Source organism: Corapipo altera, unplaced genomic scaffold, assembly GCF_003945725.1.
Source record: "Corapipo altera isolate COAL_440 unplaced genomic scaffold, ASM394572v1 1, whole genome shotgun sequence".
Taxonomy (NCBI): domain Eukaryota; kingdom Metazoa; phylum Chordata; class Aves; order Passeriformes; family Pipridae; genus Corapipo; species Corapipo altera.
Genome location: NW_020884873.1, coordinates 40346694 through 40359663, shown reverse-complemented (window position 1 = coordinate 40359663; position 12970 = coordinate 40346694). Strand labels below are relative to the sequence as shown.

At 34.5% G+C, this 12970-nt stretch overlaps 1 protein-coding gene across 2 annotated transcripts in view; it reads left to right on the top strand.

Annotated features, from left to right (window-relative positions):
* The window catches only part of IMMP2L (inner mitochondrial membrane peptidase subunit 2), a 414095-nt gene that overhangs the window by 206967 nt on the left and 194158 nt on the right, over window positions 1-12970 (top strand). Inside the window, exon 4 of one of the 2 annotated variants that reach the window (XM_027658240.1) lies at window positions 5772-5829. The exons of the other annotated variant lie outside the window; for it this stretch is intronic. Coding sequence (XP_027514041.1) covers window positions 5772-5814 — 43 coding nt within the window. The 3' untranslated portion in view covers window positions 5815-5829. Of the gene's footprint in view, window positions 1-5771; window positions 5830-12970 lie in introns of those variants that run through there. 2 annotated transcript variants of the gene reach the window in all.

Below are 12970 nucleotides of genomic sequence, written 5' to 3'. Positions count from 1 at the left end.
CGGGGGGGTGGGGAATGACAGCTGCACTAAAGCTGACAAGCTGACATGTCCTTGCCTTGACTTAGTTGAACAATTTTGGGTGAAGCAAAATAAATGTCTTTAGATTACACAGAGATATCAGAACTCATTTGTCTCAGCTAAGAAATATCAATTTTTAATATTTCAGAATATTTATATTTGCTCAATACTGTACTGGTTATGTTTGCTCTCTGCTATCTTGTTGCAAGAATTCACAACATGCCTCAAGGAACACTAAAATCATTGCTATTCATTATCCTTAAATTTTTGTTTGCAGCAAGAAATAAGATCTTCAGTGTTTTTGGTAATACTGACAACTTCCTTTATGGTGTAACTGGTATGTTTCCAGAAAATGCATTCAGCCTCTAACTCCCATCAGTATTATCATAAAAGAGATGAAATCAATATTTTTAATAAAATGACTGGGATAGGTAGTGTCAGAGAAAGCTGATGTCTGTCTCGTTACAAGGGTAAGTTTATCGGGTGAGGACCAGGACCATTTGATACTGAGAGATAATTAAGAGTTAATAATTTAATTTGCAATTCAAGTTACCAGAGAACAAGAACTAACATTTTGTAATGACTTAAATATTTGTTAATTGGGTAAAATTGTAATATAAAAGGCAGTAGATGACATACATAATTGTTTAGTGCCAAGTAAATTTTATGATAGTATCACTGTGAAGAGAGGGCAACGGATGGGTTGAATGGGAGAAGGAGGAAGCTAGGAATGTCATTCAGAAAGGCTGTTTGAACCTTAATAATAGAAATGGGACAGTCGACAATGAAAGGTCATTTGGAGCAGTCGACAATGAAAGGTCATTTGGAGCCAATAAAATGTAATTCTGCTGTAAATTGTGGCCTTATTAGAAATAACTGAAGAGGAGAACATACCTCTATATTACTGGTTGATCAAGAGATGTGAGCTCACAGCATGGCACAGCTGTGGAAAAAAAGCAAATATGTCCTAGGATGCTCCAGGATTGTTGTTCCCAGTTGTTCCAGGAGCAGTAAGGAATTAGTAACACTTTGGACACTTCATTTAGAATAATTAATTCAGTTGTGATTTTGTTCTTGAAAAACATTCTGAACTCCAACTGGAACACATGCAATTAAATACTACTCAGATGAGAGCAGAGCCTGCATTACAAAGGGGTTTATAAAACCTTGCCTTGTATAGTGTAGGAGAGTTGGGGAGAAGATAAGATTCTTGCTGATAAATATGTCCTGCTGGTACACAGTGAGGTAAAGGTAGCAGAATAATCAAATTTGTATGTGACTATGATTCAATTTAAGTCTGGAAATTAGAAGAGTATTAGGTTTTTTTTTCTTCATGTTTTAGTCATCACATCCTGGAACAAATTTCCATTGGAAATAGTTTGGGTAGAAAATTGAAACCAAGAGCAAACCAAAACAACCACAACCCAGATGAAATCAATCACTAGCAAAGAAACCTCTTTAGAGATACTGATTGGTATATTTATAAAAGAGGTACATTTACAAATAGCTGACTTCATGCCTACAGAAGAAGCTAGACTTAATATTTTAGGAAGACCTTTCCAGTCCTTTTTTTTGCTTATCAAAGATAAAACCTACATATCAGATTTCTATATAAATCTAGTCCTCATCTGTATGTTCTAAAATCTATTGAGCTCTTTTTGATAATCTTAAATATTTGTGACTATTGGACTTTATAACTACACAACTGGTGGGAATACTCATTTTTCAATGTTAAAAAAGCTTTTCTCAATATTTACCCAGGTAAGTACAAATAAAGCAAATATAAGTCATTATAAAATAGTGCTTTAACTATCTCTACATGCAGATAATTGAGTGGCACTGCAGAAAGTTCAGAAGAAAAAAGGAAACTAATATCCATATTATAGTTTTTAATTTCTACTTTTCTAGTAAGTTCTAGAAACAGTAATCCCTTTGATAATATTCTCTAAAACAAATTTTCAGGCCTTAGATTTTACACAAAGTTTTGTTCAGCTATAAGGAAGTTGTAAAAAGCCTTGTATGCACAAAGACAAAAAAACGCATATAAGCCTCCTTATCTGATATTCAAAATCCTCAAGCCCCAAAATTGCCTAACTTTTTAGTGTGATCTTTCAGCACTCCTAATTTTGCTGACATCTACTTTTTCTTTGAGTAGCTGTAAGAAATAGCTGCAATAAATCTACTTCTTTGATACATCTGTATTTCTTCCTTGAGCCTTAGGTTGAACTTCTCTTTAGCTAATAGGCCATTGGTATGTTCAGCCATCTCCTGAAGTGGCTTTAATAGGCAGGTACATTAACTCATTTCATAGTTTCCTACAGAGAGATATTCATCAAAGTAACAAACTTGATGATGGAAGAGTGTATTCCTCTCATTACTGCTAATTCGAATGTTATGCCAAATAGGCTTTCAGGAACCAGAACACAGATAGTTATGGCCTTAATGAAATAGTAATAACATTCAAACTGGAAACCCAAAAAATTAAAATGCATGGGTTGAAGAGGGAGGAATCAAACTGCTCATACATTCTCATATTTTCCTAACTGTACTCTCAGGACACATATTTTTACAATGGCTGCTGTTATGTCAAATGGAGAATATTGAACTAAACATAAAGGAAACTCAATATTACTACTTAAAAATGTGCCTCAGGAGTAACCTAAATGGTGAATAATTTGCTACATCAGGCAGGAGCACTAACTTTTGACCAGAAGAGGAGATTCTAGTAATTCCATTAATTCCACTAACCCCTCCTAAGACCATCGTGGTTCTGGGTATGAGTACAGCTACTTTTGGAGAAAAGCTAAACTCTTCATTGCTGCCTTTAACTGAATATTCCTAACTGAGCTAACTATAAATTACCTTAGGCTTTGAATCTCACTTTCCACAGATTCATCTTCCCTGTGCCCAGTCTTTTTCCTCCTCACGTGATTGTGCAAAGAACATGAAATTGCTTTCTCCCACCTTGTCCCTAATTTTTACGAAAAGCAGTTCACCTTTTCTCTGAAGTCTTCCCCGCCGACTTCTCAGGTCTTTGTCCTTGCTAACTTCTGGCCAGAGGGATAGGGATTGCAGTCCTCCAGTCCTCTGCTTCCTCATTCAGGGTGTCTTATGCATCAAACACTTTTAAGGATGTCAGTGGTAGGTCTGGCACTTGCTGCTTGTGTGTAATCTCTTCCTTTGGGTGTGGCAGAAAGACTCCTGTAATCTTGGTTTAATGACTGCTCTGAAGTGGTCTGCTTTAGGAGGGCTCAACACAAGGCCAGTCTGACCCTAGGACATTGCTGCCTGCGTAAGAACTGCTTAATAGACTCTGCTTCTGTGTTCCTTCTTTCTGATACAGAATGAGCATGGGGCAGGCAGGAGAAACACTTATGGAAAGGATAAGTGCTGCCTGAGCAACAGCTGCCCCTCACTGCAATGCTCCTAGAATCAGCTGCTGCAACCCCATTTCCTAGTTTACATCATGGAAAGGTAAAATCATGGGTGCAGTCCATTTTTCTTCTTTTAGGTGTAAAACAGCTGAAGCATATATATATATGCATGAAGGTATATATTTCATGGATAAATGCTTTGAAAGCTTGTAAGGCAAATAAATTGAAAGGTCGATATTCTGGCTTGGGTGAACTGGTGAGGGAAACTTTTACTTGGCATATGCCAGTATGACCATTTTTTTGCCCATGATTAGCACAACTGCACTCCAAGGGTTCTAGGGTGCTGATTGTCCCAAATATCCAGTATCTACACTGCTCTGCCTTGAATAAATTTTGGTTCTATAAAGCTTGAAGATCTATGTTCAGAATTCACTAAAACCCATTTAAATATTTATTTATAAATTGCTCTGACATCTTCAGTATATTTATGATCAACACCTATTTCTGCGCTTTATATAAATGTCCTGTAGCTTACTTTTTTTTTAAACTGAGTCTAAATTTTATGATCTTGGCTAAGGAGAAGTACAGTATGAATTATTATCCTTGTTCTTTAGTTTTTATGGTTCTTCTCTGTCAGCCTAAGTGGCAAATGCATTTTAAAGCAAATAAAATAACAACAAATTAAGCTTTTTTTTTTCTTTTTCTTAACACATTTAAATCACTAAAGAGTTAAGATATGCCAATTAACTGGCTTCAACATCATCAATAGGCAGGGTACAAAAAGATCCAGAATTTAACCCCAAATGTCCCAACATATAAGCTGTCTCTTGCACAGGTTTGTTACTGTGAATTACTAGCTTTACCTGTATTACTTTGAGTATAAATGTGTCACAATCTTTAAACAGTATGATTAATCAACCCTTTCAGAAGGTTTAGTATTAAAGAGCTCTATAGTACATGACAAATCTTTTTACTCTGAGAATCATACTTCTATTATTTTACCTATGTGTAGATCCTGTGAATATTAAAATTTTCATAGGCTTTTAAAATGGTTTAAAGAAAGAGAGAAACTGCTTTTAAACAATGCAAGGCTATAGGTCTTTATTTTTGAAAGTGTTCAATAGGGTCTATAAACACATACCTCACCTTTAATACCATGTAATTCCGTATTTCAGTGGTTCAGTGGGATAATGCACTGACTCTCTAAAGAGCTTGTGGAAATGAAGCATTTAACGTCAGCATCATGGGGCTTATTTGGTAGCTCATTTGCAGTAATTTATTGATAACATCTCAAGGAATCATGGAATCATTCTCACTTTTGTTGACAAATCGTTCCAAAACATACTTGGAGGGAATAAGATAGATGTGGTAATAAAATGTTTTACATTATGGGGTTCAGAACTAAAGTTTTAGAAAGAGAAATTTACTGCTGATTTTCTTGAAGCCATGAAAAATGTGAGATAGTGTCTGTCATGGTGGCTATTACAGCATATGCTACGGTAACTTTTCCAAGGCCTATTGTAAACTCTGTTTATATGCTTGGAAATCAAATTACCCGTAAACTAAAAAAAAAAAAAAGGTAAGAGTGAGGTACATATATGACTGAGGAGCGTATGTAAGTGAAAACCTAGGAAAAGTGTTGGTTTTTTGAAGAAGGTTTGTGAATTACTGATTTCAGTGTGATCAGAATTTCACCTCTAGGTTTAAGAAATATTAGTACAAAGGTATTTTAGAGAGAGGAATAAAAGAACAAATTGTTTTTGAGATATGCAGCTCATTAACATTTCATTTTTTGTATATATTCCTGGATGACATTTGCTGCAATGCTATTTCTGTCCTGCTTTTTGTATGTGTCCATCCATGCATGTGTGGATATGCATTTCTAGTGAATTTTGTTTTAGATAACACAAGTGTATCTGCAGATGAAATGATCCCAGTACTTAACCAGAGTTTTAAATTAACAAAAGCTCTGAAAATATTTTAAATTGCAGTGGAAGAACAGCAACATTTTCATTAGTAAAACTTCCCTTGATTGTTATTTGCACGATTATCTGCAACAGCAATAATAAGGCACATGCCATTAAAACAGAAATAAAAATATATCTTTTCATAAGGATCTAAGGTGGCTCAGGGAGAGATAAATTTGTGAAGTCTTACTCCTGGAATCCATTTCACAGATGCACACAAGTACTGGTACTGTTGTGAATATGTTCTTCTAATACTTCTTTTAAAAATAAAAGTTAATTGTAACTGCTCTTTCTGGCTTATCTGTTTATCGGTTTTGAAGTAGTGCTGATTTTGAGTGGAGTCTGTAAAGTGTACAGATTTTCAAGAAAACATCAGTTACTCTTTTTAATAACTTTTCTATATTACCAACAGGTTAATTTTGTCAGAACCTGTTTTCCATTCTCAAGTTGTGTAATAGATGTAGGACGTTTTCTCAGCTGCTACCCTGGAGATGGAGTTCATTCCACAAATCCACTCTACTGCCTTAAGTCCTCCTTAAACTTTCATGGTTTTTTAAAGCAGAAGTTTGTCTTTACACAAGTAAATAATTAAGTCATAAATATTTGGAAAATACAACTTATTTATTGATATATTCCTGTATCAGCAAGTATGCCTGCACACTAATATGATAAGATGGTGAATGTGTATTTCAGTGCTGAAGGGTGGTGTCCCAGTATATTTCTTTTTCTCTTTTGAGCTTCTTCTGAAGCAAAGGCATAATTTTCCCTGAACTGTTCTAATTGGCCCACCAATCAGTCAGTATTATCATAAGCTCACATTGAGGAATCTGTATGAACAAATGATTTAAATCTTCCCAAGTTCTAAATATCTTTCAAGCATTTAAATTGGCATATTGTTTTTAAGGCTGAGTAGCAATGACTTATGGTTTATAGGCAGCAACTCAAATTTGTTGCCTAGTTGTTCATTATTAGTACTACTGATTCTTAGCATACTGAAGCAGTGCAATGAGTTATAGATCCAACAAATGCTGGAGCCAGGAAAAGATTTTGATAACACCAAAGAGAAGATTATGGCAATCAGCTGTTAGACAGGCTGAGACTAGTGAAGTACTACATGATAATGCCTCAGGAGCAGGCTGATGTGTCTGTGGATTACATCACTATTGAAAGAAGCACATCCTCCTCTCTGGGCTTGATTTCACTCTAATATTGACTGTTGGCAGAAGAACTTGAAAGGGGAGCCAATATGGAGCCACATTTTTCCCACTCTTCAGCTACTGCTGAAAAAAATTTGTGGCCTAATTTAGAAGCAATAGGAAATATTTCTCTGAGTACAAAAATAAGGCTGGGAAACTGGGTGATGGAAAAAGATGTGAAAGTCAGATAGAAAAATCAGAGAAGCAAGGGTGAGTGAAACAAAAGTGTGTGTAGTACAAAGTCTAATTAGGAACTAATAGGATTTTTCAGTTATAAGCTGGGAGTTGTAATTGAAAGTGCCAGAGGAAGAGAGAGATCTGGCTTTATTAGTCTCACGGTGACTAAAGCCATAAATGTGACATGGCAATGAAAAAAGACAAGTGTAAAGACATATCAGGCTGTATTACAGCATTTTTAGAAGTGGAAAGAAAATATTGAAGGCAATGTACATGGTACTGATGGGATTTCATCTGAAATTCTGTTTGTAGTTTTGGTCACTTGTGATTGAAACATGAATTCCAAAAGTAAGAAGTTCAAGATGGGACTGTCTTATACAGATATTATTAAAAATTCTCATTATTTATCCTTTCAGAATAAAGAAATTGTGTTGTCTTTTTTATTCTCCTCAAAGAGAAAGCCACTGACAGAGTGAGAATGTTTAAGTTGTAGAACAATGTTAGCAGAAGAACAAATGATGGTTTATTTGGCAGAAATGAGAGACTAACTATCTGGGAGAGAGATTCTAGATTAGAAGTAAATGTGCTGGCTTGATTCTTTGTCCTAGTCTATGAAACAACTTGATCTTTTTGTCACATGGAATATATAAAATACATAATTCTAAAAGCTGGAAACTAGACAGAAATCAAAAGGATCTTTTTCTAAATTAAAGATTTGTAATCTTTCCCCTACCCTGTACTAGAAATGCTAGAGGGTAAAGTGGAACTGTGAACATGCCACCTTCATAGAGAAAAGAAATTAGAAATAATCTACTAATTATTATCCCTGGACACAAAGGACAGATTTTCTGAGTGAAAGTTGTATATTGCAATAATTCCTCTCTTAAACCTTCAAAGCACAAAAAGTTGGGCTATATGAGAATATCTATAATGAGATAGTAGGACTGAAAACAAATAAAAAAATTAAATTTGTTCAGTTGTTCATAGCATCTATATAACTGATAAGATTAACAATTTACCTGTTTTCTTTCAATAATTAATAAAACTAAATAATAAATTACAGTGGAAAAAATAGATGGAAATGCATGTTCCTTTCAATATCTTCTGCTTTTTTGATTTGATTACACCTCTACACACAAAAATAAGTATTTTCTATAAATATTTTTCTATTAATATTTTTTACTTTGGTGATAGAGATGTTGGCATTTTTCTTTTAGAAGAAAGATGACATGGTAGTGTCCACTAAATGTCTTTCTCCCTTAGATAGGTATATGGACTGTTGCTTTCCGAAAAGTGACCATCTTAAAGAATATATATATGAAATGCATAAATTCCTCTAAAATTTTCTTAAAAAAGTAAAGATGCTTTGCACACTTTTCTACATTTCAGACTTTCAACCAAACCGTCTACATTGTGAGGTTTTATTTATAATAAAAATATACTTCTCATATTGATTTTTGTAAATATACACTAATTTCAATAAGCCTTATTGCATCTTTATCACTCTAGATTTGCAGAGAAGTTTGTATCAAGTATGTTCATAGTCAACTTCAGGTATGACTATCAATGCCTATGAAAAATGTGAATTTCCATAGTTGCGAAGCACATCCTGTTCTTGTTTCTGTTGAATGGTAGAGAAGTTGAATGCATCAGTTCTCTAAGCACTCTGTATTGGAACAGTTTTGGGCATAATACATGTTTTTATCTGGCCCTAACTCCACAAGGCCCTTAGGCTCAATTCAAGAAGATATTCCTAGCCAGGAGAGCCCTTTAGCACCATGTTTAAATGCTTTGCTGAAGCATGTCCAGTTAGAGTAGATTGCTAACATTGCATGTCACGAACAATAGTCTACTCTTACATTTACCTGCCTTCTCTGCAGCTTATGGGTTTACTTAATGCAGTTACTGCTACAAATCTAGCGTGCAGTTGATAGTCTTTTACAAAGCAGTTCCTTTAACTCATAACCCTTCATCCTTTCTTTCTTTAGTTCAGGGGCCCCAGATGTCAGTCTGGACCTCTCTGGTTAGAGAGTAATACTCACCTAGGTAGTAATTTAAAATATCTTTATAAGTATGTAGCTATAATGGGGCTGGGTGACCAATGCAGTTTAAATGATTTCCCCCTTGCTAATTAAATGCATTTAAATTTGTAAAATTAATATTTTATTAAAGCTGTCTTTCTGTATTTAAAATGTATTTTGGCTACACAGTGAGGTTACTCTATGATGAGCATTGATTTCTGTTAACTATTCAAAACCTCTGAGCTAATTGCTTAATTAAACATCAACGCTGCCCAATATCGAGTCTCTGGAGGTTAGATGGAGAGGTGGGTCCATTTCAGAGCGACCTCTGGCTCTCAATTCTATAGTGGGAATGAAAGATAATAGTGACTATAAAGTTTGTATACAGTATAATAAAACCTTTGTATGCATTTTAAGGGTTTGTTTATAAGCACAGAAGTGCAAATATAACTCTCTGTGGACAGAGACATGAGGCTTGGTCTTGGGAAAAATCTAACTTGAATAATAAGTGTGTTGTGTTAATCCTTTGTTGTGTAGGTGTTGTCAGTACTGAGCCTGTCACTACTGATTGTTAATGGGATTTTGGTTCATTAGATAAAAAAGCTAAAACTATGTTATGTCACAATTTCAGATTGTTTGTTAATAACATTTATTTTTAATTCTCTCACTTGTGAACATTCTCTTGTTTGTTTCTCTTAAAAAGATTATTATACTGCAATAGGTGAAAAAGTGAGTGTTCACAGTGGTTTTCTTACCTTTTAAATTTTCTGTCTGTTATCAAGAATGTTGTATGATGTGTAAGTGGCATTTAGTTTTAACTGTAATATTCTCATTAATATTAAATAAGGAATAAAGGTAATTATATTGATTTCAACACAATCTAATAGGACAAGTGGGTTCAGTCTCTTAATGATTGACTTTCTACATGGTCTTTGCCCTTTTCCTTCTGTGTCTTCAGCTGTTACAACATTGTAGACATAAGCTTATTGACTGTGACATGCCAGAAATCATAGCAGTAGCAATAAAATAATTCAATTTTTTTCATTATTTTCTAGCATAAGATCTTATAATTTTACTAATTTTTACTTTTTTAGTATTAGTATTATTCTTCAGATTAAGAGTTTTTCATTCGCAGTCTCCTGAAAGGCCCTTTTGGCCATCATATCAACCCATTTACTTTATTCCATAAATTCGCATGGCACTTTGAATATGATACATATCTGTAAAGTGTTCTGCTAGCACTGATCATCTCTATCACAAAAAGTAAAACCCCAGTGAGTTGGCTCATCATTGAGCATTACACTCTAAATTTATTTTATGTGTTTATATCTTCATAACCGCAGCTGTGTCCACTCACAGCTCCTTGCACACCCTCAGCCTTCTCACTGGTGGGGTGGGGTGAGAGGCAGAAAAGTCACTGACTCTATGTAAGCTCTGCTCAGCAATATCTAAAACATCCCTGTGGTATTGACACTATTTTCAGTACAAATCCAAAACACAGACCCGTATCAGCAGCTGTGAAGGGATTTAACTCTATCCCAGCCGAAACTAGCACAGTACATGAGAAAAAAATATTTTAATAGAAGGAAAAGCTCTCTACTTGTGTCATAATAACTACTTATTTTATTGCAAATGAAATTTGATATAGCTTCAGGAATACTGACCTGTATGTCTTTGCCCAGTGGTGTGAGAAAGGGGTCTCAAATGAATACTGAATTTTTTGTAGAATGTCTGCACAACTTCCACATGTAAAATTTTATAGTGGTGTTTTTATTAGTTGTCTTTCCTTTGAAAGTAAAACTACTGGAAATTGCCTGTGACTGGGGTGACATCATGAATTACAAAGGACATGAATTTAATCCTTTGTAGAGACAACTGTGTCTGGTGTTTAATACGGTTTTGAAGAGAAACAAAGGAAGGCTAATTAATGTGTTTATGTAAATTCTACAAATGACAGGGTTTAGCCCTGGTTAGTTCTTCTTTGCCATGGAAGCAAATGATGGTTGTCCTGTCCATGTCTGTTGCAGTGATTTAGGGCCTACTCAAATCATATAATTAAAAAACTGTGGATGCCGTGGTTGCTAAAGACAAAAGTAATTAAACAAGAGACTGATGAGAAGAAGCTTCTGGCAAAACAATTTTAGACTAAACGAAGAAAGAAAGATTTCAGTTCAGATGGTGCTAAGTAATTGCGTTCCAAAACACATTGCTACATTATCATGACCATTAAACAATTAATTTTGTTCTGTGGTAACTGAACAAAATTCTTAAGGTTGATAACAGTGATAAATACAGGTGTGCCACTGAGAAACATCCTTTGCTTTATAGATGCCTTGAAAAGGTTTATCTGCTTCTTCAAAGTTCTTATCCTACTATTTCGATTTCATATTTCTAGCAGTGGTAGTAACACAGGCTCAGCCACTGGGAATAAGAACTCAGTGATCATCTGCATTATTGCTACCATGCTCAACAGACTTAGAGTATTGGTCAAATGCCCTTATACACACTGATGTGCTAGCTATTGTGCATGCCTTAAGCAATTTGTACCTTTAAGTTTTTAACCTGCAACATAGAAATTATATTTTCTTCCAGTTTGCTTTACAAATTGTTTTCTGAGGTGCCTATAATTTTAAGCATTCCTAATTACATAATTCCTGGTATTACTTTTATTAAAATCAATGCTAAATGCTTTGTCATAAAGATTTATATAGAGAAAGAAAAATATGAAATCCAAACAATTTAGTTCCAAGGTTCACCTTGGAATGCAGAAAACAGGCCATAGAAACTCTGCAGAAGCCAATCAAATGCACAAAAAATGGAGTTTTCCAAGGACATTAAGAGAAATAGCATTATAGATTTCTTAAGACAGAATATTTATGCCACAAAAAATACTTATATAAAAGATTAGAGAGATAGAAAATAATGTTTAACACAGATAGTTTGAGAAAATTATGATAAAATTCAAACCAGTTTTACAGGTTTTTTTACAGTTTTATAATGCCTGAAATTCATTACAAGGCAACTGTTAGTTAATTTTGCTATATGAAAATACCAAAGTGAGATCAATAACTCTTCGTGTCTCTTACAATAGAGGTAGAGGTCACTACATCTTATTTTGTTCCTAGATATACCTCCACTTAAGAAATCTTTCTAAGAATGGTCTCACTACTTATGTTTAATTGCGGGATGTCTTTCATCTCAAGGCAGCATTTCTGAATTTATTTAGTTATTTGATCTCTTTGTTGATACTCCAGACTAAATATCTTATTTTTACTGTCTTATCCAGTTTTACATTCCAAAATGCTTCAAAACAGATACAATAATTAGTATTGCTCAAGACAAGAACTAGCTCTTCTGTCTGAGCGTGGTATGATTTTTTCCTTTACAATAGGTAATTGAAAAACATTGCTGTTAGAATGGGGAACTTCTAACTTAAAGATGTTTTACTGTAGCCCACAGTGAAGCTATCCATTGTATGATGTTAAATATGCATTTGGAATTACTTTGTGTTGCTAAATGAAGGAGTTCTGCTATTGAGTTTTACATGTGACAATGACATGGCAGTTGCAATGCATTACTTTGTCTGGGCAGAGGGATTAGTGACACTGGGACAGCCTTGCCTGTGGGGCACTGCGGTTGCCAGTTGAAATTAGACCAAAGAAAGAAACAAATACAAAAACTTGCAATGAGATGAAATTTTCTTTTGCAGAGTGTTGCATTTTTATGAAGTGAAAAATCAATACGTAGAGGAACGTTAATTTTATTGCACGCTAAAACTTTAATGGAGAGCTTGGCTCAATGCAGTCTTTGCTGGAATAAAGACAGTTGGGATGAGTCTGCTCTAGTCCTCAGAACTACTTCTTTCCCAGGTGTGCCATATTTTGGTTTTGCCTATTACTGCAAATTGCCACTTCATTGATTCTCGCTGATACTAAAGACCCATAGATGACATCTCATTTCACTCTAAAATTGAAATGTCTTTAGATCACGTTACATCAGAAGCTGTAAAGATAAGTTTTGGATATTGTGACATTATGAAGTAGAATTTAAGTGTTTTAAACCTCCATAGATCTTAATAATGTAATTATTCACTTTCCTTATTGCTTGAAATCCAGAAATCTTTAACTATACATAAGATCAGTCATATAGTGCACCAATGTATAGCTAATAATTGTCATATTTGAGTAAACCACATCTTTTCTGTCTGCTAAAGGCTG